Source organism: Manis pentadactyla, chromosome 11 (genome assembly GCF_030020395.1).
Source record: "Manis pentadactyla isolate mManPen7 chromosome 11, mManPen7.hap1, whole genome shotgun sequence".
Taxonomy (NCBI): Eukaryota; Metazoa; Chordata; class Mammalia; order Pholidota; family Manidae; genus Manis; species Manis pentadactyla.
In genome coordinates, this window is record NC_080029.1 from 33,845,439 (window position 1) to 33,872,089 (window position 26,651).

The 26,651-nt window shown below is 47.7% G+C and overlaps 1 protein-coding gene across 1 annotated transcript; it reads left to right on the forward strand.

Annotated features, from left to right (window-relative positions):
- The first annotated feature begins 5,480 nt into the window (after positions 1 to 5,480).
- PLEK2 (pleckstrin 2) lies at positions 5,481 to 26,357 on the forward strand. The gene is made up of 9 exons (XM_036906007.2): positions 5,481 to 5,879; positions 16,659 to 16,823; positions 20,142 to 20,323; positions 21,481 to 21,572; positions 21,866 to 22,053; positions 22,271 to 22,372; positions 23,769 to 23,852; positions 24,994 to 25,072; positions 25,813 to 26,357. Exons 1-9 carry the CDS (start codon positions 5,838 to 5,840, stop codon positions 25,938 to 25,940), a joined length of 1,062 nt encoding a protein of 353 aa, XP_036761902.2. The 5' UTR covers positions 5,481 to 5,837; the 3' UTR covers positions 25,941 to 26,357.
- Positions 26,358 to 26,651: the final 294 nt, after the last annotated feature.

Consider the following 26,651-nt stretch of genomic DNA (forward strand, 5'->3'; position numbering starts at 1 on the left):
TGGGAACTCCTAAAAGTGGAATGATTGCTCAAGATCAAAATTCAATCCTCTCCCATCTCTTAGCATTTTTAACCCGGGAAGCCCGCAGCAACCCTCTACTCCTCATTTGCCTCTAAACTCACAGCTCTGAGTTGGAGATTGTTGGGGCTGGCTTCACCCTCCTTTTATCTCCCCAGAAAACTGCTCCACCTAGCAACAGCGCCCCTCCCATGGGCCGCGCTGTGTGCGTGGGGCTTTTATGCCAGCCTGAGTGGAGGTGGAGGCCAGGCTAGAGATCGGCGTCTCACCTGGCCTCAGCTGGAGCCAGTCGCGGCCCCCTGAGAGAGGCAGAGACCCCCTCACACACACCGCAGCGCCCCCTGGTGGTGGTGGTGGTGGGGTTCATCAGCAAGGGGGCTGATCTTCAGCTGGACCCATGGTTGATGGAGTTGGGAGGTTCTTTGCCCAGGGAGGGCTGAGATGCTCAGGGATTTTCCAGGGCCAAGGTTCCCAGAGCTGACTCACCTGCAGATTATCTCCTCCTCTGGAGAGATTTCTAACATGAGGATTCCCCAAAGCACAAGTCAGAATCTCCTGGGGATGGACGTGGTCCCTGATACTTTCGTATGAAATAGGAAAAAGCAGCGGCCCTGGACAGCTGCAGCCCTGCCTGGAGTGGGTTGGCATGTGAACAGAGAAGAGATGATCTGGTGAAGAGAAACCCCCCCTCACTTTGCAGAATGCAGCCCCAGGAGGGGCCATGCCAAGGACTGTGGAGCCTGGACTAGGCACGTGGGCCCCGTTTGCCCTCCTTTGGCAATACACAACCTGCATTGCTGTGAGTGGTGGCCTGGGTGGGGCTGGTAAAAGCCCTGCTGGTGACTGATGATCAGCCAGGTGGGAGCCTCGAGGCCTGGAGAGCAGATGGGACCAGATGAGATACACAGTGGCCAGAATGGGGCACCACGGGCACCCCCTACCTGCTGGGGCTCCTCACACATTCCCAAGCCAAGGTTCTGCCCTCCCCACTCCCCTTTTTCTACCCACATAAAATAAGCAAAAAGAAAGCTTAACCTCCAGGTATGATATCTCGGGAAGGGAGTGACAGAGGGGAGAGGAGGGAGGAGAATGCTGAGGCAGGGCCCTTATCTATACGAACAGGTCCCGCTCTGCCTGCTCACAGAGCTGACTCATGCTGTGTGTCCTGCTCTACCCCCACCCCTCCCAGCCGCGAGGCAGCTGCCAACAGGCATTCCTCCTTCAAGGCTGGGTTCTGGCAGGTAGGCAGGGTTGAGGGCACTGGTGGGGAAGCTGGGAGTCCGGGGTTTCTCCCAATCAAGGTTGGCTGAGCACCCTGGAGAGAGTGATGGCCCTCCCCATCCAAGGTGTTCCAGCTTTTCCAGTGAACAGGGAGGTGGGTTTCAGGGTATTAATGAGAGGGCACTCCATCCCTCCATGTCAGGGAGATGTTCCATGCCATGTCATGCTTCTGGCATTGCCCCATGGCATCCATCAGTGTGAGGGGGCAGCTGAGATGGACAGGTGGATGTATCAAACAGCTTTCAGTAAGTTGCACTGTAGTAACAAACAAGCCCCCCAGCCCCCCAACCCACCACCCACCAAATCTCAGTATTTACAGTAAGGCTTACATCTCCCTCACACTGGCCCCGTGGCTCTCTCTGCAAGCTGCGTTCATTCCTGGACCCCTACTGAGCCATGCTGGGCTTGCCACGCAGGAAAAGAGCAATGGTGGAACCAAGTGCTGGTACTTCAAGCTTCCTCAATGTGTAGCTGACATTCTGTTGGTGAAAGCAAGCCACGTGACCCATCTGGAGTCAAAGGGGATGTTTAAGTCTATCACAGGGAGAGGGCGGTGGATAATCGGAAACGATAACGCAGTGTACCAAGTGGACCCCTGACTTAGGCAGAGGAAATTCGTTCTCAGGAAGAAAGAACATCTTTTGGCCAAAGGAAACATTGTGAAGTAGTGGAAAGAGCAAGGTTTGGAATCAGGTCTAGATTTTAAGCTGTGTGATGTTGGCCAAGTTATTTCATGTTTCTGAATCTTCATTTCCATCTACAGAATGTGTATAATACCAGTTCACTGGGAAATTTGGAGGATTAGATGAGGTAGTGCATGTTAAGTCTTTGGCATATAGTAGGAACACAGCAAGTAGAAACTCCCTGCTCTACCTCTGCCTGGCTTTTAGTAAGGAGGCACTACTGTCAGTGCTCCTCTACTAGTCTCACAAGGATGGGATCAAACAGGATTGAGAGATTTTGCTGTGGCAGACCTGAGGAATATTCATGGTTAATCAGAATGACACCTTGTTCACATTAATAATGTGTGACCCTGGGGGCAGGGTCTGGTATTGCCTATGACACCTGGTTTGTGCTTTGCACACAGAACATACTCAGTCTGAGTCTCTTCCTCAGTGAATGAATGAATGAATTGATGGATGAATGAATGAACAGTATCTGGTAGTAATAGGACGACCTGATGGGTGGCTTTGGGAAAAGGCATTAATTGGGCATAACTTCTGTTCCAGCGTTTCCTGCTGCCTGTGCACAGCTTGCTCCCCTTTCTTCCCCACTTTTGTCTCTGCCCAAGCTTTTAGGTGTCCTCAGGGTGCCCTCCTGGCTGCCCAAGACCCCATGTGACCACCTTTCCTGTGAGTGGTGCCCCACGCTGAGCCTCTCACTGCCCGCCTCCCCAGAAACTTTCTAATTCTGAGTCTCTTTCAGCTGCCTGTCCCCCATGGGGTAGGGGTCTACCCTGACAGAGATAACAGAGTCTATGCAACTGCAGATGGTTTCTGCTGGTTCTGATAGAATCAGCAATGTTTTCTAAAAATACTACACTTATTGCTGGTGTAGACACCTGAGGCTGGCATTGCACACTGTTGGTGAGTACATTTCTAGAAAGCAGTTTGGTGATATGTATCAAGAATTTTGAATCTTTTTATCCTTCAACCTAAAAGCATGCTCTAGACATTTACCCAAAACAATCAGGGATGTGGCAGAATGTTTATGTACAGAGATTTATCACAACATCGTTTAATAGTGAAACAGAAAATTTGACTTAAATGGATGACTAAATACATTATGATACAGGCATGATGAAATATTATGCAGCCATTAAAATTATGTTTTTGAATTATTTTTAATGATCCAATGTGATGTTTATTCGCTATTATAAATGAAAAAACAGGCTCAAAATTTTTAAATAAAAATATATGTGCTTGTAAAAATACCTGTCTTCTGTCTAAATGATGGGGTTTGGGTTGTTTTATCTTTTTTGGTATTCTGTAAATTTTCTATAATAAGCACAAATTATTTTTATTATCAGAAAAAACCCCCAGAAAATACTGTTTAAAGTCTTTCCTGGTTTTGCAGACAGAACCCTTCCAGCCTATGCAGTCACCCCCTCACCACAGTTCTGCTCTGAGGCAGGACACTGCTGGGGAAAGTACCCCTGCATTTACTTCAGGAGCAAGGCCTGAAGTCCTTACGCAGTTAGCCTGTATTCTGCTCCTGGCTTTGCCACTAACTGGCTGAGGGACTTTGGACAAGTTATTTTATTTCTCTGGGCTTTGGGAGTCCTCATTAACAAAATGAAGTGTCTGGATCAGATAATGTATAGGTTAGATTCTCAATCTGTGACTCTGATAAACTCACAAGTCAAAGTATTCATTGTGAATAAGGCCTCATGGTTTACCCTTCTCCACTGTAAGTATCTTACACAGGGGATTCTCACCATAGATAGAGAAATGATTCTCTAATAGTGGAATTTTACATCAGGCTGTGAATCACCTACACCCAAACACTGACTTTATAGAACAGCTCACACATTCCAGACATTATCTGTCCCTTCTAGAGAATCAGGGACACTTCCACATCAACCTAGGTCCTGAGAGGGAGAGGAGAGGCATCTGTCTGAAAGAACAAGGCAAGTTCCTGGGTCCTGAGCTTCTTCCCTTCCCCATCTCCTTCCCCCAGTCTCAGGTGTACACCACTCTCTGCTTCCTCTGTCTCCATCCTCTTCCCTGCAGTTGAGTCAGGCTTATGTCAGTGTGGTTCCCTGGTGGGGGAGGGAGGGGTATGACTTGAGCCCAGGTCCAGTGAGTCAGATTTGGGTGAGCTGGACCAAGGGCTTCCCCAGGAAGAGAAGCATGTTCTCAGTGCACAGAGGCCTTGGCTTCTTCCTGGTTGGGATACTGCCAGGAGACAGGACCAGTCTTTCTCCCGTGTCCATTTCTGTGAACTCATTCAGGAACCCCTCTTGCCAGAGATAACCCCATCTCTTGTAAGGCTCAGAAGGTTGTCTGGGTAAGATCAAAACAGCCTGTGCCAATTGCCTGCTCCCCTGGCTCCTGGGAGAAAGCGGGAGAGAACAGATCATAGTTGGAGTCCAAGAGGATAAGAATTTCCCATTCTATCCTCTCATGTTCTAGGCTTGAGCCCAGCAAGTTTTCAGAGCTCAGACAATTCTTTCCTCCTCTTCCCAGTACATGAACTGAGAGACAAATGCATTCGTAAAGCCCTGAAGTTAAAATCCCAGCTTGTATGACCTTGGGCATTCATTTAACTGCTTTGAGTTTCAGTTTCCTTGGCTGGAAACAAATAGGATAATAAACTCACTTCATGGGATTGCTATAAAACCTAGCCCCCACTACAGACCTGGCTTCAGAAGGTGCTGAGTCTTCACTGTGAAAGATTTGAAGCCCCATTGCTTTGGACTTGCTGGGAGGTCTGCATGTAGGTCAGTGGAGAAGGCTGAAGTGGGCCAGTGGGCAGAGGTTTCTGGTGTGGTTGGGTACTTGGCTCCAGGCTGATTCCGAAAGGCAGCCTGGGGTGCCTCCTTCCGATCTCAAGCCTTCTCTTTGCTTTTATGCACCTGGAACCCTTCTCTTCCTGGTATTCAGTCCTACAGGACCCTTCACACTGCAAACAATGAATAAACTGTGTCCTAAGGATTACTAGACAGGATCAGTATTACTATGTTTCCTTTTGTTTCAGCTTCCAATATGGCCTGGTAGGACATTGCTGATCCTGTCCTCACTTAAAATGTTGGTGTTTTGTTCATCATTTTTTGTGTTAATTTTGATTTAAAAAATATTGCATTAAAATACCACTCATCTAGATTACTGAGTTCCTTGGCATTCTCTTAACTTTTGCCTCTAATGATGGAATCTTCTGCTCTAGTTTTTGGCGGGGGTGGGGCAGGGGAGGGCAGTGTATTGTATACTGGAGCAAGGGCCCCTGCAGACTGTGCCTGCTTCTTTAAACCTGTTTCCTTTCGCTAATGGCAACTTTTCTCTGCCCCTACCAGAGGCTAGGATGAAAGTTCCTAGCTTGGTTCCACCCCTATTTCCATTGAGCTCAGGGATGACTCCAAATCCTTTAAACCCTTTCCGTTCCGTCTAATTCCATAATTATTACTGAAGGGCAGTATACTACGTGCCAGGTAGACACCTGGTTAAGGCTAGGGCGAAGGAAGATTTGAAAGATGGGGATCACAAGCGGCACGAAGCGCTCCGGGGCGCCCACGTGGGGCACCCTGCCCAGTCCGAGAGAGCAAGGGCTGGGGAGACTCCCGGCGGCGACACCGCAGCCAGAGAACTGACCTCAGACACCGGGGTTTCGTGGTGGCGGCGGCGGGAGGGTCACCGCGTCAGAAATCCCGACCGGGCCTGACTTCCGGCCCGGGAGGCCCCGCGGCCTCGGGCTCTGGCCGCCGGCCAGGGAGGCGTCGCCCGCCGCGCCGGGCCCGAGGCTCTTCCTGGGCGCAGCGCGCGCGGAGCGGCGGGATTGCGCGCTCGGAGCGCCCGCGGGCCCGGCCGGCGCGGGGCGGCGACATGGAGGACGGCGTGCTCAAAGAGGGCTTCCTCGTCAAGAGGGTGAGCGCACCGGAGCCTCTCCGGACTCGGCCCGGGGCGGCCCGGGCGGGCGCCTCTCACCTGCGCCGGGGCCCCATCCCCGACCCGGGAGCGGGATCGGCCGCCTGCGGCTCTGCCGAGGGCCAGGCGGCTGCTGCCTGGAAGTGGGAGATCAGCTTTCGGTAGGAAAGAGGGGCCAGGGCACTGGCAGGGAGGAGAATCCCGCTTGGCCAGTGCGTATGGGGAGCGGGTGGCGGCGACCGAAGTGGATAGCGTTAAAGCTATTTATGAAAATACGGAGAGTATACTATTTAAATACGGTATTTTAAAACAACGTAGCTCTGCAGGTCACAGTGCCCGTCCATGGAACGCCTCGTCTCCTGTACCCTTCACAGTAACTAACCCTCTAGCAGCACTACTCTGCACCAGTCCGGGGCATTGTCTACTTTAATCCTACCAACAGTCCTGCAGGTGGTAGTACCACACTATACGCCCCCCCCTTCCCCGTTTTCCCAAGGGAAAAACAAAGCTCAAAGAGGTTAAATAGTTCGCTCAGGATCTGAGAGCTAGTGGGGGATGCAGCAGGATCAGACCCATTCAGGTTGTCTCCAGACCGTTTCCTGCCCAGCGCAGTGTGGATATTCCTATCCCTCTATTAGATGAAATCGTTTGCCCAGAGCCCCAGTAATAGCCAGGAGTGGATCCTCCATCCTCAGTCCTTCCCCATCACCCACGTGGCCTTCCCAACGGCAAGCAAGCCTCCAGACAAAAACGGGACCTCTGGATCAAGGTAGTAAATGGCCACAGGGCAGCTGCAAAAGGAAGTTTTGATATTTTAAAATTCTTTCAACATCGCTGTTCGTTGTCAGCACTTAATGCTAACAGAATTGCAGAGCATAAAATCGGGACGAGAGCCCTGTGGCCCCTCTTGAGTTTCCAGCTTTGAGAGAGCGCTATGAAGGGGATCTCCCTCCCACCCCTGCCCTGGCAGCCACTTCAGCCCTGAAGTCTCAAATCACTTTCAGGTCTGCAGGAAATGTAGCCAGAGTAGGTTATACATTATCTGACAAAGGAGGGTGGGAGTGTTTGCTCAAAACTAGGCAGGAGGAACGGTAGGATGCCAGATGAAGGGTTGGACTGCATACAAGGAGAGTCGGCTTCAAGGCCACTGTGAGCAAAGTGATAGGCTGAACCCTCATGGTCTGTGGAGGCATCTGCACCTCAGAGAGTCAACCTGTGGGGAACCAGTGTGGCCTCTCATTGTCCTGCAGCATGAGGGGTGGAAGGGAGCACCGGAGTTGGGCAGGGGGGTTGGTAGGCATTGTTGGTCAGGATCTCTGGGCCCTGGCAGGGGTCTCCCCTGTTTCTGGGGTTACCCTATGTGATTCCCCACTACCACCACACAGAGTTGGGGGAGGGCAAGAGGGAAGGCAGGATGTGAGTTCTCTTCTGGACAGGCCACCCAGTGCTGGTGGCTGGCTTAGGAGTCCAGGGTGTAGAGAAGTGAGGATAGTTAACAGGCCTGGTCCCGAAAGCCCAAGAAGGGGCTTGGCTGAAACAGCTAAAGCTCATTCCAGCCAAACTCAAAGACAGGAGTTTGAAGCCTGACCCTGAGGCAAACGGAAGCTACACCCTTTCCTGCAAAGCGAGAGATGTGGTCCCAGGTGCCTTTGCTAACAGTGATCAACGTTGACTCTTTGGCCTGCCATCCTATCCCTTTCCTTCTGGGTGGCAGTGGCAGCCCTGTATCCACTGGAGACGTAGAGCTGCTGCCGTGGGATTCCGTATATTTCGGAGGGTCTTCAGCCCAGAGGTGGGGCAGGGCCTGAGCTGGGAGGCCAGAGTACAGAACAGTCATCCCTGGTGAGGGTGAAGCACGACGAGCAGGGGCTTGATGGATTTGGCTCTTAATTCTGCCCAGACAAGAAAGAAGCAAAGCTCCAGGCAAACTACTGAGTGCTCGCTCAGCCTGGCTCCAAAGGAGGGTGAGGGGCAAGGAGGCTGGGAACACCGCTGGCAGCATGGCCTTTCCCTTCAGACGCTGCGGTGGTCCAGGCATTGCTGCCCGCTCACACCTTGGACCCTTAGGAAATGACAGGCAATGCAAACACGCTTTGGCCTGGAAATGTCTTTTGTAGGACTCTGTCCCAGGGAAATACCATAAGCTTTATGAATGAAGTGTTATTTATGTAGTGAAAAAACTCGGGACTACCTCAGTGTCCCCCCAGATAAGCAAATGATTAAATTATGGTTTTGCAGATATTAAAAATGCTTATAGCATAACCCAAAGGCTAAAAGTATAAAAGAGTAAGGAAAAATATGCATAGAAGAGAAAGTCTAGGAAGGGTTCTGGAGGCTGGAAGTCTGAAGTCTGTTGGCAAGGCCGTGCGCCCTTGGGAACCTGGAGGGAAGGGTCCTTCTGTGTCTCTTCTGCTTCTGGTTGTTTGTAGGCTGCAAAGGAAAAACCCAAATTTTTCCTTCCTAAGTAGGAAAAACGAAAAACCTAGTCTTTTCCTACTGTGTGTTACTCCATCCTGTGTGTGTCCTTTTAAGTTTACACAGAACACCTCATTTCTTACACTTCTGGTCACCCAATGTGAACATTTCTCCCCACCCCAAGCAATCCCCTGTGGCACCAGCTGGGTGCCCTACAATTTAACTCAATTCTGACACTGTCTGTGTGGAGATAGCATCAGATCCGACAGGTTAAGGACTCTGTTAACATTGAAAATAAAGCTGTCAGTTGTTTTACCAGCAAGATTGGGTTTATTCAGCAAATTGCAACTCCGGGCAGTCAAACTACAGCAAAACCAGAGGCAAGTGCGGTGAGTGAAGGCAAGAGACACTCTAGAGCAGGGAGTTAGGAAGAGGTGTTATAAACAAAGTCCACTGGAGTAGACTGCGAGTTGGAAGTGTAGAGGCCTTTCACTGGCTCTCATTGGCTAGGCTGGTGCTGACCTAGGAAAATATCTTGCTGAGGAGGTAAAGTACAGGCTTCTTCCTGTTGGGGTCTGCATAAGAGCTCCCCCTTCTGGCCTCCCAACTCCATTTTGAATAAGGTTTCTTTGTGCGGTTTCACAGCTCAGCCCCACAGGACCGCACCCCCGCCTCAGAACACTTCGGAGGGCACTCACAGCCCGGGTCATCTCCTTTGCTTCTCACTGACTGGCTACAGACGGAAGGTTCCAATGAGCCCCACCTCACAGAACTCAGGGAAACAATTAAGCTTACCAGTTTATTTAGGGATATGATAAGGGGTACAGGCGAACATCCCCATGGAAATGTATAGGGCAAGGTTTGTGGGAAGAGATGGGAAGCTTCTAGCCCCCTCTGGGCATACCGCTCTCCTAGCACCTCCACATGTTCACCAGTGTGGGAGCCCTCTGAGCCCCATACTTTTGGGATTTTATGGAGGCGCCATGACATAGGCATGGTTGATCATCATCTCCATGTCAGGCCTTCTCCCTTCCCGAGGGAATGGAGGGCAGGGCGGAGAATTCCAAACCTGTCCTCATGGCTTTGCTCTCTCCAGTGACCAGCCCTTATCCCAGAGCCCACCCAGAGTCACCTCACTGGAACAGACCCTCCTTCAGGAGCTCTGTGCTAGGAACGGGGGGCAGGGTCCCTGTATGTATCTTCTGTTACCTCACACAGGCTATCCCTGGCGTCCTTTGGCTGCGGCTGCATCGCTCCCATCTCTGCCTCCCTCTCCACATGGCCATGTGCTCCCTGTGTGTCTCTCAGTGTCCACATGTTCCTCTTCGTAGGAGGACACCAGCCATATTAATGTTATGAGGGCCACCCTCATCCGGCGTGACTTCATCTTAACCCGGCTGCACCCGCAAACGCCCTACTTCCAGATAATCAGACCAGGTTAACAGGTAGCGGGGTTAAGACTTCAACATACCTTGGCGGGGGAACATAATTCAGCCCATACAAGTACCATCTCTCTTCTTGGGGGTTGTTGGGCCTGGGCAAGACCTTACTGGGTCTCAGTTTCCTCATCATTAATGTTAGGGAGTAGTATTGGTTTTTTCAGCTGTAACATTTTAGGCCCAGCCCTAGGGGTGCCATTCCAACTTAAGGACTGCTTCTCTCCCCGAAAGATGCTCTAGGGACTCTAAACTGCTCATGGTCCAGCTGGCCTGAGGCCTCAAGCCAGCCACGTACGGGCAAGGAGAGGAGGTGAAAGAAACTGCCCAGGTGGAGGGATGCCTGGGCCCTTTTTCAGCTTATACTACTGTGGTTTGGGTCTCTGACTCTCTTTGCCTGGTGACCTTGCATCAGTCCTGCCCCCCCGAGCCTGGCATGGCTTGTCTGTAGAGCCAAGATAATCGTGCTCTCCTTCCCGCTTTGTGGATTAAGACAGCAGCCTCCAGCTGCGTGTCTGACTTACTCCATTCAGCTACTCTGCCACTGGTGGTCAGGGTGGTTTTTTAAACATTAGAACCTAAGCTTGTCATCCTTCTGCTTAAAAGTCTTGAATAGCTTCCTTCTGGCCACAGAATAAAGATCAAACTCCACGACATGGAACCTGAAGCTGACTGGGCCCCTGTTAATTCCGCCATCCTTCCCCACAGGCCTCTGGGGATGATTTGGAATTTCCCCAAAGTGGCAGCAGTTTTATGCTCCCCGTTTCTGCCTTCCTGACCAGGCCAACTCCACACAACCTTCACGACTGCCCCAGTATCAGCTGTTCGGGGGGCCTGCCTAACCCCCGCCCACTGTCTTCTCAGCTCCCCCCTCCATCTGAGCTCCTCCTTGCTGTTTGCATCGTGCCCTACTGTTGGTTATCTATTGTTGTGTAACAATTAAATCAAAGCTTAACATCTTAAGACAACAAATATTTATTATCTAATGCAGTTTCTTAGGGTCAGGTATCCAAGAACAGCTTAGCTGTGAGATTCTAGCTCAGAGTCTCTCATGACCTCGCGGCCACAGTGTTGCCCGGTGTGGCCCGCCCGAAGGCTCAGCTGGCGGGAGGATCACTCCCAAGTTCACTCGGATGGCTGGTGGCCTCAGTTCGTCACCTCTCTGTAGGGGCCGCTATGTGGCAGCTAGTTATTCCCAGAGTGTATGATCAGGAATAGAGACAGAGATGGAGAGACAGAGAGACAGAGAGTGAGAATCAGAGGGAGCGGGCAGGACGGAGTGGGAGACAGCGCCCCCCAGACTGAAACGGCAGTCTCTTATAACCTAATGTCAGATGTGCCACACCATCCCTCGGCCATATTCTCTCGGTCACACAGACCAACCCACGTACACCGTGGGAAGAGATGACACAGGGGTATGAATACCAGAAGTTGGGGATCATGGGGGGCCCCACCAGTCATCTGTCCTGGAACTTACCACACCGAGTGGGGCTGTTACCTGTCTCCCCCACTATCTTGGGCCAGAACCCTGTCCCTCCTTGTCTCCCTGCTGCTGGCACAGTGCTTAGTGCAGTAGTGTTTAATCATTGATTGTTAGGTGCATAGATAAATGAATTATTTCCTTAGTCATCTCATTTAGATGTTTGTTTATTTAAATTTAAATCCATTTTCCATTATGAAAACAACATATGTACATTATTTTTGAAAAGCTAGAAAAGTATTCACGGGTATGAAATGAAAAATAAGTTTCCATTCTTATCACTGTGTATCCAGTCTTAGCCCCTAGAGGTGACAACTATTAACATTTCTGGAGTATCCTTCCAGAAATTTTCTAAAATAACTACTAGAGTTATTTTATATATTCTAAGAAGTCATGTAAGTACAGGCGTATCTTGGAAATATGGAGGGTTCAGTTCCAGACCACAGCAATAAAGCGAATATCACAATAAAGCAAGTCAAGTGAATGTTTTGGTTTCCCAGTGTATATAAAAGTTTTGTTTATATAACATATAATATACTGTAGGCTGTTAAATGTGCAATAGCATTATGTCTTAAAAAACAATGTGCATAATACTTTATTGCTGAGAAATGGTACCCATCGTCTGAGCTTTCAGAGAGTCACACCCTTATTGCTGGTGGAGGGTCCTGCCTCAGTGTCGATGGCTGCTGACTGATCAGGGTGGTGGCTGCTGAGGGTGGAGGGATTGTGGCAACTTCTTAAAATAAGACAACAGTGAAGCTTGCCACATCAATTGACTCTACCTTTCAAGAATGATTTCTCTGTAGTTCATGATGCTGTTTGATAGCATTTCACCCACAGCAGAACTTCTTTCAAACTTGGAGTCCATCTTCTCAAATCCTGCTGCTGCTTTATCTACTAATTTATATAATATTCTGTATCCTTTGTTGTCATTTCAACATTCTTCACAGCATCTTCACCAGGATATATTCAATCACAAGAAACCACTTTCTTTGCTCATCCATAGAAGTAATTCCTCATCTGTTAAAGTTTTATCATGGGATGCAGCATTTCAGTCACACCTTCAGGCTCTACTTCCAATTCTAGTTTTCTTGCTCTTTCCACCACATGTGCAGTTACTTCCTCCACTGAAGTCCTGAGCCCCTCAGAGTCATCCAGGAGGGTTGGAATCAGCTTTTTCCAAACTCCTGTGAATGTTGATATTTTGACCTCTTCCCATGAATCTCAAATGTTCTTGATGGCATCTAGAATGGTGAATCCTTTCCAAAAGGTTTTCAATTGGCTTTGCCCAGATCCATCAGAGGAATCACTGTCTATGGCAGCTGTAGCCTTATGAAATATATTTCTTAAGACTGGAAAGTCTGACTCCTTGATCCATGGGCTGCAGAGTGGAGGTTGTGTTAGCAGACATGAAAACAGCATTAATGTTGAAATTATCCCAATTAATAACCCTACAGTACCCATCAGAGAGAGCTCTTGGGTGACCAGGTGCATTGTTAATAAGCAGTAATATTTTGAAAGGAATATCTTTTCTAAGCAGTAGGTCTCAACAATGGGTTTAAAACATTCACTAAATTACATGTGGTGTAAAGAGATGTGCTGTTATCCAGGCTTTATTGTTCCATTTATTGAGCACAGACAGAGTAGATTAGCATAAATCCTTTGAAGGGCCTTAGGATTTTCTGAATGCCAATGACACTGGCTTCAGCTTAAAGTCACCAGATGTGTTAGCCTCTAACAGGAGAGTCAGCCTATGACTCTTTTCTTTGAAGCTTTGAAGCCAGGCATTGACATCTCCTCTTGAGCTATTAAAGTCCTGGATGGCATCTTCTTCCAATAGAAAGCTATTTCATCTACCTTGCAAATCTGTTGGGTAGTGTCACCATCATCATGAGTGATCTTAACTAGATCTGGATAACTTGCTGCACCTTCTACATCAGTACTTGCTGCTTCACCTCACACTTTTATGTTACGGAGACAGTTTATTTCCTTAAACCTCAGAAATCAACCTCTGCTAACTCCCAGTTTTCCTTCTGCAGCTTCCTCACCTCTCAGCCTTCACAGAATTGAAGAGAGGGGCCTTGCTCTGGATTAGGCTTCGCCTTAAGGGAATGCTGTGGCTGGTTTGGTCTTCTCTCCATACCTTTAAAGCCTTCTCCTTATCAGCAATAAGACTGTTTTGCTTTCTTATCAGCTGTGTGTCCACTGGAGAAGCACTTTTAATTCCCTTCAAGAACCTATTCCTTTGTGTTCACAGCTTGGCTGTTTGGTGCAGGAAGCCCACCTTGCAGCATGTCTTGGCTTTGGCTCACCTTCCCCACTAAGATTAACCACTTCTAGCTTTGATTTTAAGTGAGAGACATGAGACTTTTCCTTTCACTTGAACACTTAGAGGCTACTGTAGAGTTTTTAATGGGCTAATTTCAATATTTTTGTTTCTCATGTAGTAGGGAGGCCTGAGGAGAGGGAGAAAGATGGGGGAACAGCTGGTCGGTGGAGCAATCAGAACAGATACAACATTTATCAGTTAAGTTCGTCATCTTATATGGGCACAGTTCATGGTGGCCCAGAACAATTATAATAGTAACATCGAAGGTCACTGAGCACGGATCACCATAACAAATACAATAATAATGAAAACGTTTGAAATATTGCGAGAATTGCCAAAATGTGACACAGACATGAGGAGAGCAAATGCTGTTGGAAAACAGCACCGACAGACTTGCTCAACGCAGGGATGCTGCACAGCCAGGACGGTGCAGCCAGACAGAAACACTCAACAGCACCACCAGAGGGTTCTAGTGGGAATGGCACTGCTGCTGTTACCACGTACCCCTGGTAACTCTGGGGACTGGGTGTCAGAAGAACCTTTTCTCCTGCCACTGTCCTTGCCAAGAATTCCTGTGTCCCAGGGTTTGGTTGCTTCCAAACATGCATTGGTGCCCCAGGCATGGGACTGGTAGCAACTTGGTCACCTACCTGTTCCCTTCGTGCCAGCGAATCTGGGAAATGTAGCATTTTGTCCAGGAATGTACAGTATCTCCACACTTGTTTGTTCTGCCCAATATGTTGGTTCCACTTTTCTGCCCCCTCACTTCTTTCCCTGTTGTTTTAGTTGGCTAGGGCTGCTGTTACAGGCAGGATGGCATAAACAACAGAGATCTGTTTTCTCACAGGCTGGAGGCTGTGGAGTCTGAGGTCAAGGTGTTGGCAGGTTTGGTTCCTGCTGAGGCCTCTCTCCTTGGCTCGCAGACGGCCGCCTTCCTGTGTGGGCCGCTGGCCTGTACTCTGTGCGCATCTTCCTGATGTCTCTCTTTGTGTCCAAATTTCCCCTTGCTATAAGGACCCCACAGATTGGATGAGGGCCCACCTGATGACCTCATTTTAACCTACTCACCTCAAAGGCCCCATCTCCAAATACAATCACATTCCGAAGTAGAGGGGAATAAGGCTTAAATGCATGAATTCTTTTTTTTAGTGGGGAGGAAGCATGATTCAACCCATAACACCTGTGTTTTATGGTTTAAGAAGATTTTGCCTTCTCCCCTTCCCCACCTCCCGCCAGCCCCTGTCCCATCCACGTGGGTGGTATTCTCCTCTCCCTGCACCAGCCACAGCCTTGTGTGCCCGAAAGCTCCTGCTGCTTCGCCAGGAACCCCTCACTGGGGAGTCATCCAGAAAGGGCACCTGCATCTGGGCCATGCGGAGAGCAACAAAGGACCCCAACTGCTGAGGAGTCAGAGCCAAATTTTTGTTTCTTTAACTATTTCTGCCCATGTCAAGGAATGCTGCCAACCGTCATGTTACACGTGGATGCTAAGTTTGGGACAGAGTGAAGAGAGCAAGAACGTCACATTCAACATGGATTACATGTGAACAGCTTCATCACCATGTAGCATAATAACATTTTGACGCATTAATAAACTCTGCTAAAAGTTGTATTTACTGCCACAGTAAATTCTGTCTGGGCACAGGCCAGGGCCCCCACAGTTGACTCCTACTACTTTTGTTCCCTGACAACACTCAGTTCTTGCTGAACATGGAAAACATGGAACAGAATCACAGTACCCCAGGTGTGAGCACCAACGGGGCCTTTGAAACTAGTAAATGTAGCTCAGGGGATGAGTGAATCAGGGAAGTAGTCTCTGATTCCCATAAATTACATCTCTTTTGGTTAGAATCTAGCTCTCACTGGGTTCTGCTCTGGGAAGTATGCCAGGAAAGTTGCTTCCATGAGCACACACTATACCCACTCCTTTCTGATTCCTCAGGAGACATTGTCCTGTTCATTGGTCTGTTCGAGAAACATGCTCTCAGCCTGAATTTAACTATCCTGTCCACTGGCTCTCCGACCTACCTGAGAGCCCCCCCAAACTACCCTGCTTTTAAGACCTGCCACACCAGGCTAGGTATGACTGTTAAGGTCATTAGCCCTTGTAGACCATTTGTGGCTTCAACTTTACAAATGTCCCACATCCTTTGACTAGTGATATTTTTTCTAGGAATATATTCTAAGGGAAAAAAATCAGAGATATGGATCAGAATTTACGTGCAAGGATATTCATTGCAGAATTACTGATGATAGTGAAAAAAAAAGAAACAACCTCAGTTATAAACAACAGGAAGTTGACAAGTGATGCATCATTAAAAAACAGGTTTTAAAGAAATGTGATGGTACGAGAAGATGCTCAGCAAAGAACAATAAAACAAAAACTAGAAAATAAAACTATGTAATGTGATCCTGATTTTTTTTTTTAACTAGAAAGTAAAAACTGAGTGAAAAAGAAAAGACTAGAAGGAAATACAAAATGTTAACAATGGCTGTTTCCTAGTAGTAGGATTTTCCCTTCTGTATACTGTGCAGTTTCTTTCAAAGTTCATAACCTGAAAAAAAAGGCCAGACTAGATTTACAAGGTCCGTATGCCAAAGGCCTTTACTGTATACTCAAGGGAGATGACAGAGATCCACACAAAAGTAATACTTTCTGCATGAGAAAGAAAAACAAAACATGATTGACAACTGGACCCTTTGGCTATTAAGGACATTGTGGGGCAAATGGTTGAGTGGGTTTGTGAAGCAGAAGAAAATAATATATTAATGTAATTTATTTTCTGATGGTGGTTATATTATGGTTGTATTGGAAATATCCTCCCTTTTTTTGTATAGGAGATACACAGTGAAGTATTCAGAAGTGATGGAGCATGATGTTAAGATTTTACTCTTAAATGTTCTGTAAAAAAAAATTATTTATACTATTCTTCAACGTTTTCTGAATTGAAATTATTTCAAAATAAAAAATTAGAATTAAACTAAAAAAAAAAAAAGATAATGCTTGGAGAGTGAATTCCATGGCATAGTCTGGCTACTTGTACCCTGGGACAACTCTCCCTGACACCCGTGTCATCCCCTTGGCCACCTTATCACAAGGCTCTCCTGTCTGTCTGCAGGGTCACATCGTCCACAACTGGAAGGTGCGATGGTTCATCCTTCGGCAGAACACGCTGCTGTATTACAAGCTCGACGGGGGTCAGAAAGTGACCCCTCCTAAGGGCCAGATCCTTCTGGATGGCTGCACCATCACCTGCCCCTGCCTGGAGTATGAAAACCGACCAGTAAGTGAAGGCTCCTGCCTGCCCTGACTCTCTCTCACCTCTTTGGTGAAGGTGGCGTGGTTAATGGGAGCAGCTGAGTTATCCTTGAAAAACCTAGATTCAGTCCTGGCTGCACCTTGTACCAGGTATGTGATCCTGGGCAAGTAATTGAACTTCTTTGAGCCCTAGTTCCTCATCTATAAAATGGGACAGAGTAATGACCCCTGACTATCTCTGATGGCTGTGATGAGGGTCATGAAGGTAATTGTCTGCAGACCACTCTGTAGGCTAGGAGGTACTACACAAATGTGAGCAAGATACAAATGTATCTTGGGGTTCATTATAATAGCTTTCATCCCCTAATGGATATATGTTCCAAAAGTCAGGGACAGCTTCAATCCTGCCATCAAAAAAGTATCTGAATCACTCATTTTTTGAGGACTTGTTACATGCCAGGAACTTTGCTAGGCTTGGAGGAATTTGGAAGAAAATCGTAAGATGGTTTCTTCTTGAGTTAATAATCTTATTATGAAAGCAAGCAGTTAACTGAAAAACATACAGAGTTCCAAATGCTGGCAAACATTATCAGTCATAGAGAACACTGTATTCCTGAGGAGGAGGAAAACATCATTACAGGCTGTCTGGGTCAGCTATTGCTTTGAGAGGAACAGAGATTTGGACAAAGATAAGAAGGAAGAGAGAGGCAGATGTTCCTGGTGGGTGCAAGATCTTGAGTAAAAATAAGGGGTGAGATAGGAATAGATTTGGAGATGAGGATGGCCAGTGTGGTCAACGGGCAATGTTCATGAGGGAGCAGCTGGAGGTAATAGGGAGCCATTGAAGATTTTGACTGAGAGATTCGACTGGGGAAAACTCACCTAGGAAGACTACACTGAGAAACGAAGGTCAGTTCCTAATCCATAAAGAAGGCAGCTTACCATTTTCTTCTTTCTTAGATCCATAAAGAAAGCAGCTTACCATTTTCTTTTTTCTTATCATATTTTTCTTTTTTGACTCTTCTAGACCAACTGATGAACCTTGTAAACATAAGAAAAGGTTCATGATGGTCAGTTCTGAGTGGTGGTCTTACTGGTGCCTGTTATGTTAACCTTTGTGCTCCTCTGTAGTTTTAGCTTTTTTTTGTATAAAAGCGGAAGGAGCTATTAAATAATCAGGTGTGAAATAAGGCAAACGGGGGATGAACATGAGAAAACAGTAGGAAGGAAATGTCAGCAGGATGTGGTTGTGTGGATATGAGGACAAGGGAAAGGGAGGCATAGAATGTTGTTCCAGCCTAAGGGGCTGCAAAAACAAAACGTCATTCTCTAATTCCCACTGCAAACTGGGAGGTGCCACTGCCTAAGAAAAAGTCCAGCAGCAGTGGCTTTTCGCTGGGGTGTGGGGCTGCTGGACTGTGCTGAGCCTGGTGGAAGCTGGGTCTGCAACTTCTTCCTTGTACCACCATGAGACCAAACACAATGTCTGAGCACATAGAAGATGCTTAGTAAATTGTTGTTGAATAAATGTTTAATGTGGAAGTATAACAGAGAGAATATAACCAGTAGTATTGTAATATCTTGGTATGGTAACAAGGGGTAACTACACTTACCATAGTGAGCATTTAGTAATGTATATAATTATTGAGTCACTATATGGTGCATCTGAAACCAATATAATATTGTATATCAACTGTGTTCCTATAAGAAATGTTTAATAAAGAAGAAAGATTTATAGATAAGTGAGATGATTTGAAGAGGAAAACCTAGTTTTCTAAGTGAATTCAAGACTCTAGGTCTCAATAAATAAACCCCAGAACTTGTAGGCTAACTTCTTGACCTTAGGAACCTTTAAGGAACAGTGGAGAGAGTGGAAGTGCCGATAGAATCAGCTGGATGTAGGAAAACTTTGTTCTAAGTTTCAAAAATAGAAACAGGTTAAATCTGCTAACTGAAGTTCTGAGCTTCATGTTAAATCTACACAAAATTCTCAGATTGTCACGTTTGGGGTTCATGAGTACTTGAGCCTGGAAAAATTCAAGAGGACCCGCCCGGTTCACTGAGAACAAGTTACGAAGTATATTGTATATGTATGTGTGTGTGTGTGTATATATCCTTTTTAAAATTAGGGAGGCAATGAAAGTGTGTCTGGATTTCATGTGGAATTTTATAGTCTGTCCTGAAATTCTTCCACGAAGATGGTGAACTGCAGACTGACAGTGCAGGTACTGGGAGCTAGTTGAGCATGTCTCCCACGATGCTGATGAGTGAGTCAATGGTAACTTGGAGAGGCAGCTAACTTTATGGTGTTCCTTGGGACTGTGAGCCACTTGTCTTACCCACTGTTTTTGCTTTGAGTTGAGATGAGGGACACTGATTAAGTTTGCAAGCAAAGCATGTTGGGAGCTGATACATTGGAAAACAGTCAGAATGAAATAGAATCCTTCTGTTTTCCAACAGAAGTGGTAGGTCCAGTTTGTCCAGATGACATTTAATGGGGTCAGTATGTTAAATCCCACAAAGAGTTCAGAAAAACCCTAAGTGTGCATTGACAAGGTGGAGATGCTATGGCCCACATGAAAAAGACTCTCAGCAGACTGCATGGTGCTCACAGCCCATAGCTGCCCACAGGCTGTGTCAGCCCTGCCACCCTGCACCCCTCAGACTTCCCTGGAGCGGTGTGTTCCATTGTGTGGGTCATACTTAATGGGAATGTTGACCAACTGCAAAACATTTAGTAGAGCATGAACTGGTTAGAAAGAGTTTCAACTGTATTATATGCACAATGTGTGAAAGACTTGGGGGGTGCTTAGACCTGAGAAAAGAGGATCAAAGTAGCAAGCATAAAACAGTTCCTTGGAGGTAGGTGTTTGTATCCTCATAAGACAGATGAAGAAGCAGGCTCACTGGGGGTCTTTAACATGCCCAAGTGTCTGTAGCTAAGTGGCAGAGTGGGATTTGTATCCAGGTCACTTTGATGTGAAGGCCTGTACATTTCCCACTTCAGCACAGGGACTGCCACAGAGGGTGAGATTAATCTCTGTGGTTCTAGAAGACAGAGTCAGAACCAGGGAGGCAAAGTGCCCAGGAAGCAGAACTTATGTTGAATTTCTGTCCAAATGGAAAGGCTGCTTTATGAGGCCATGCACTCCCTGTCACTTGAGGTGTACAAGCCATCCTCTAAAGACTGCCTGCCACGGTGTGGCAGGGGGCTGCGGGTGGGCTGAGCCACAGTTACTGGGCCACAGTCCTCCTAGATTATCTGCAGTCATTTTTACAGCCCAGCCAGCATTCTCTTGACTGGTCTCTGAGTGCTGGTCCGACTGGCTGTCTCTTTCTACAGCTCCTCATTAAGCTGAAGACTCGAACGTCCACTGAGTACTTCCTGGAGGCCTGTTCTCGAGAGGAGAGGGACGCCTGGGCCTTTGAGATAACAGGTGCTATTCACGCGGGGCAGCCAGGGAAGGTCCAGCAACTCCACATACTGAGAAACTCCTTCAAGCTGCCCCCTCACATCAGCCTGCAGTGAGTGCCTGCCTGCCCCCGCCCCCACCGCCCCCTGCATCCTCACCCCCACTTTGCTGCTCTGTCTCTGTGCAGTGGGGAGGAGGCTCCAGTGTTGCTGCCCAGGCCTGTCTGCTGCCACCAGTGTGCTTCAGGGCTTTCTGCTGTCCCTGTCCTGTTTGTATTCTTTTCTCTGCCTGGAAATGGCTCTGCCTACCTGCCCTGCTTCCTCTTAAGGCCTTGGGGCCTCCACTGCTTCTGCCCACCGCAGCGTCTGGAGACCTTTGGTTTCAGCTGGTGTGCTCAGGACCATGTCACTGGCCCTGGGAATCTCCACTCACCGACTTACTGGTCTTGTGTGCAGCCTGGAGGCAAGAATGATGTGTCTGGTAGCAGTCACATTCTTGCTCTGTGGGGTTCCTCATTCATTCACTCATTCAAGAAACAGTTATTGAGTGCCTACTGCATGCCATCCACTGCACTAGGTGCTCAGGAGATGCAAATGGGAATAAACAAGGTCTCATCTCGGACTTTCCCGCCCAAGAACATAAATAGAAAATGAGAAAAGATCTTCCATTGGTGGCAGGAATCGTGCCACACAACAGAAGGAAAGCAGGTCAGTGGTGGAGGTGACACTTTAATGTAGGGATGCAGGAAAGGAGTTGCCGTCATGGAAACTTACAACAGCGCATCTGCAGAAAAACTCTTCCAGAGATGGAGCATGAGACCTTTCCTAGGCTTACAAAAATCTCACACCCCACTCTGATCTTCACAGGGCACCTAGGGCACCACTCACCCCTGCTCAGTGTGTGGTGAGTACTCAGCAGGTGATCTTGAGGAACGGCTAGAGGAGTTTGGACTTTTCCAGTAGATCATAGAGAATAATTGCTGTATGTTCTTTTTTTTTTAAACTAAATGTCACAGCTCTTTAGTTTGACCACAAAAGTAGTAATTAGAACAGTTAGATTAGAAATATTAGAAAAGTTAGATAAGCAAGAGGAAAAGAAACACCCTAAAATCCTGCCTTTCAAATTCTGATGCCTAAGAATATCCCTTTCTTTGTGATGTGAATCACATGGTTCACCACTCACGTTATACCCTTAGCAGCCTCTCTTGGACCTTCCTCATGTCAGTCAGTGTGATGGGGGACCCCTCTCCTTTGCCTTCCTTCCCTGTAGTCGCATTGTGGACAAGATGCATGATGGCAGCACTGGAATCCGGCCAAGCCCCAACATGGAACAGGGAAGCACTTACAAAAAGACCTTCATAGGTGAGCCTCCCCGCTGGGGGCGGGGCCAGGCAGTGGAGACCTGGGGCGTGGTGATCCCGGACTGCGGCCTTGACCGGCCTTTGTTGAAGCCAGAGCTGCCTGCCGGCCAACAGGCTGGTCCAGTATGGCCACGTATGGGTACGGCCACAGCTCTGTACAGTGGGTATGGCCACTGGTCTGCGCTTGGGTAGAGTCCCAGGTCTGTCAAGGTCAATGAGGTCGCAGCCAAGCATCCCTGAGGAGGCTGGTCTGTGGTCTGTCATCTGACTCGTGCTGCCCTGGCCCGAATGCAGGCTCCTCCCTGGTGGACTGGCTCATCTCCAACAGCTTTGCAGCCAGCCGTCTGGAGGCCGTGACCCTGGCTTCCATGCTCATGGAGGAGAACTTCCTTAGGCCGGTAGGCGCCAGAAGCATGGAAGCCATTCGCTCTGGAGATCTGGCCGAACAGTTCGTGGATGACTCCACGGCGCTGTACACTTTTGTAAGTCAGGTAGTGGGTTCCTCCTGCCCCCGGGGCAGAGGGAAGGAAGAGGCAACCGAGTGAGGGCCAGGGTGAGAGGCCTGGGGACTGAGGACAGCTTCACCCCCAGGTGGAGTGTGGTGTCTGTACTGAGGATGTCCCTTTCCCCTGCTGTAGCCTCCATGGCCTGGAACTGGGACTTTCTGTAACAGAGTCCTTGCTCCCTCCTTCCCACTAGGCTGAGAGCCACAAGAAGAAGATAAGCTCCAAGGAAGAAATCAGCCTCAGCACTGTGGAGTTAAGTGGCAGAGTGGTAAAACAAGGCTATCTGGCCAAGCAGGTATGCCTGCCTTGGAGTGGGGAGGAGGCGGAGAGACAGGACTGTCCCCAAAGGACGGGAAGAGCTGAGTTGGCTAGAGAGCACGAACAATCGGCAGGCCCTGCTAACGTGGGGGCCCCGCGGCAGGTGCAGGGAGAGAGGCAGACACTCCTCGCGCACAAGGCCCAGGCACGGGGGTGGCCAGGGAAAAGGGACACATAAGTAACCGTCACGACACTGAAAAAGGTCGATGTTACCCCCCAGTTCACCTGTTAGTCTGGAAGGGCACTACATACCCTACCTTCTGCTCCCTGAGACTTCCTGGGGTCTCTGCCTTCTTCTGTGGGACTCTGCACACCTCCTTGATACACTTTTTGAACAAAAGATAAATATATTCTCCTCCTACTTCAGTAGGTTGAAGATGAAATTCTGCAGTGTAAGCCCAGTGTTTAAAAACTGACCGTGGCCACCATTCTTAGCCATGTTGGGGAGAGTGCCCAGGTTAAATGGGAGGCACCTGGCCACATTCCCACCTGCGGCATTCCCACCTGTGCCTAACAAAAAGGCTGTTCTGGGAACAAACACATCCCCTTCCAGCACGTGAAGTTAGGCAGACCGTCTGCACACCCCTCATGTTTGTGTGAATCTTGCACCGTATGAGTTTGTCTGTACAATAGCACATATGCCGCTCAGCTCCGTTCCTGTTGTTATGTGGAGCACACATTGTTACCACCCACTTCTTGCACATCAGGATCCCCATCTGCTCTTAGATTATTTACCAGCTCTGCAGCTGCCTGTGCACCCTAAGGGCCCTGCTTCTGCTTCTCCCCTTCTAGCAAGGGGAGGTGGGCCCTGGATGCCATGAAGAGGGTGTGGGGGTTGCACTGGGGTGTTCTGGGCTAGACGGCTGAGGAAGCTTTGTGATCTAGGGGGTGGAGCCAAAAAAAAAGGTCAATATCCTACATATTTAGATTTTAACATATAATTGATCATTTCTTAGTCTTTTTCTGATGTAGAATGTTAAAGTGGCTTTTACCGCATATGTATGCACATTTATACACAAAGTTACAGGTTTGTTTTAGGACTAAGTTGACCCTTAAAAAGTTGGTGCCCTTGGGTTCAAGTTTGCCTTGAGCTTTCAGTGCAGTGGGCACCTGCTGCCTCCCTGTCCTCCTTGCGCCCTGAGTGTTTTCAGTGCTCACCCTCTTTGGCTCTGTCCGCTCAACTAGATGTGACCGTGTTTTTGCTAAAGTGGTACTTGAGCAGGGATGTCTGTGACACATCACTGCAAACCTTGGGTCTCCAGCGAACTCTTTACAAAGTAGTCCCATTGGAGGTTTGGCATTAGAGGCATAAAAGTGGGAGGAGGTGACGTAGACCTGTCACCAGTGAACTGCGAACCCTTTCTTTGTTTCAGGGGCACAAGAGGAAAAACTGGAAGGTGCGGCGCTTTGTTCTGAGGAAGGACCCGGCTTTCCTGCATTACTATGACCCCTCCAAAGTGAGTGCCGCGTGCTCACACGGTACCTGTGTGTGATGCTTCTGGATGCTTCTCTCCCGGGCATGGCTGGCAGCTGTCTCTGCTCCTTCCTTTCTGTCAGCATCCCCAGTGTAACGTCCACTGCCCTTTTCTTTCCTTCCACTGCCCAGCCTAGTCCTAACAATCTGAGCAGTGCTTTCTTTCAGCATGTGTGCCTGCTCAGTGGATCTTCACTATTTTGAGAGGCAAAGCATCTTTTAATTTCTCTAAACGTTGCTGCCTAGCTGGAGAAGTGAGCGGGGCTGATGAAGAGACTTCCAACTGGGGCTTCCCCGCCTCTGCACCCCTTTCCATCCAAGGATCCCAAGGATCTGTCCCCCAAGTCTCTTGTCCCTACTGATGTTTTGAAAAGTTTCTTTTACCATATAGTTAAGCTATACTTTACTAGTTCTTTGTTTTCCTTTTTTTCTAATTGACCAAATTCAATTTTCTAATTGCTATTCTGAGTTTCAGATAACAAATTACTGCAGGCTGAGTTGATCTAATTCCAGTCAATAGAAAAGAGAAGTGGCCCTTGAGTTCACCTGTTCACCCTGGTCTTGGTAGACATATAATTTTCATTGAGTTTTTTTTTTTTTGAGAGGGCATCTCTCATATTTATTGATCAAATGGTTGTTAACAGTTAACAACAATAAAATTCTGTACAGGGGACTCAATGCACAATCATTAATCCACCCCAAGCCTAATTCTCATCAGTCTCCGATCTTCTGAAGCACAATGAACAAGTTTTTACATGGTGAACAAATTCTTACATAGTGAATAAGTTCTTACATGAGTTTTTGAAATGGTGAAAAGTGGGCAGTTCCTCGTCAGCTTCAGTCAGGAACCCCCACCGTAAGCTGAGAACATGAAGCAGGCCACACCTCAGGAGGGTCAGGGCAGCCTGGGGAGCAGCACTGCTGTCCCTGGCTGTGACAGGAAGCCCAGACTTCCTGATGTGTGTAACCTGGCCATGTGCCGTCCAAGTTCAGCCTCACCTTCTATTACAAGTGACTCCCACTGACGTCTTTTGCTGGCCTAAGTGAGAGTGGCTCTAGGCTGGGGTGCAACTCTTCCTTTTTGTGCATTCACAGTTCCTAATCAGGCCTCCTTTACTCTGCAGGAGGAAAACCGGCCAGCAGGTGGGTTTTCTCTTCGTGGTTCACTTGTGTCTGCTCTGGAGGATAATGGCGTCCCTGCTGGTAAGGTGCTGGAGGTCCCAGGGGCCTCCCTCCTGCACTCTCAGTGATGCTGTGATGAGCACTGAGTGGTGGGAGCTGCTAGGGCATTATTAATGAAACAGTAAATGGTGTGTTTGGAAGCCAATTTCAGGATTTGAGAAAAGGGTATGTGGAGTGTTCTTAGTGTTTTAACACTGCAACTAAACGATCCTGTTCTTCAGTAGGCTTTCCCCTCAGTTACTGTGTCTACCGGCCATAAGCTTCCACCTAAAAATAATAGCTTACACTGGTGTTTACATGTTAGCAACACACTTTAATATCTATTATCACACCTATTTCACAATAACTAGCTAAGGTAGGAAAAATTTTTTTTATGGATGTGGAAATTGAGGTTCAAAGAAGTTAAACAACTTAAAATTCAAATCCCAAACCTGTGCCTTTTAACATAAACATACTGGATTCTTTTCTGTGAATGATACTGTGGTTCTGTGGTTTGCATAGGGGCAAGCCAAGAGGGCTCCCAAGAATGTCCAGACTACCACTGGCAGGCCTTAAGGCACCAGTGAGGGAGAGGGAATGGGAGGAAAAGAGGAAAGCATGCATCTGGCAAGATTCCCTGACTGTATACATTTGTATTTTAAAAACACTTCATTAAGTATGTTTTTGTCTGTGTCTCAGTCGACTTTCAGCTGAAAGCAGAAAGTTGGTTCCAGCTGAGAGCAGACGTGGATATTCAGTCACCTTTTTTTTTTCCTTCCTAGGTGTAAAAGGCAATGTCCAGGGAAATCTCTTCAAAGTGATCACTAAGGATGACACACACTATTATATACAGGCCAGCAGCAAGGCTGAGCGAGCTGAGTGGATCGAGGCTATCAAAAAGCTAACATGACAAGGACCTGAGGGAACAGGACTGGGATTCCTCCCTCCTGCCAGATGATAACACAGGATTTCCTGGAGATTGGAAATGTGCTGAGACTTTTAGGTTCTTTGTATATTTTGTACTGCTTTGCAGTGAAACTGCTGGAGCTCCTTAGATTACAATCAACAGTGGTGCTTCCCCTTCCCCACCTTCATGGTGGCCTGGAAATGCTCGAGCAGCCATTAGGTGTTGCACCGTGACTTTTGCCCATCATCATAGGCAGCCATTCCTCCGGCACAAAGTATTCCCTTGTAACAATAACAGGACAAGTTGTAAAGCTAAATAAAATGCTAGTCTTATGGCAGCTCTCTCGGAAATGTTGTCAACAACTGTTAACTCCTTCTTTGGAATTAATAAAAAATGACATTTGTTTCTGGCTCTTAGAAATCTTGTATAAAGTTTTATAGTTTTCAAAGGTTTCTCATGCTTGAGGCTATGTGAATTATTATGCGAGCTGATTATGAAAATACCTTGTGTCTCTGTCACTAAGATGTGCTTCATCTTCAGGTGGGGAAGGTGGCAAAATTTCAGTTAAACTTTCATATTGTTTTGCTTTTAAAAACAGGCTTTTAAGTATTATAGATTGCAGAAAAGAAAGCGTGGACTTGGAGATTAGTCACATGTACCAAAAAAGGTAAAACTAGTTTTTGAAAATGAAAAATGACATTCAGAAAGAGGGCA

Coding starts and splice junctions, on each gene's coding strand:
- PLEK2 (XM_036906007.2), top strand. CDS start 5,838: ATGGAGGACGGCGTGCTCAAAGAGGGCTTCCTCGTCAAGAGG. Junction 22,054..22,270: donor CCACGGCGCTGTACACTTTT/GTAAGTCAGGTA, acceptor CCTTCCCACTAG/GCTGAGAGCCACAAGAAGAA. Junction 25,073..25,812: donor GGATAATGGCGTCCCTGCTG/GTAAGGTGCTGG, acceptor TTTCCTTCCTAG/GTGTAAAAGGCAATGTCCAG.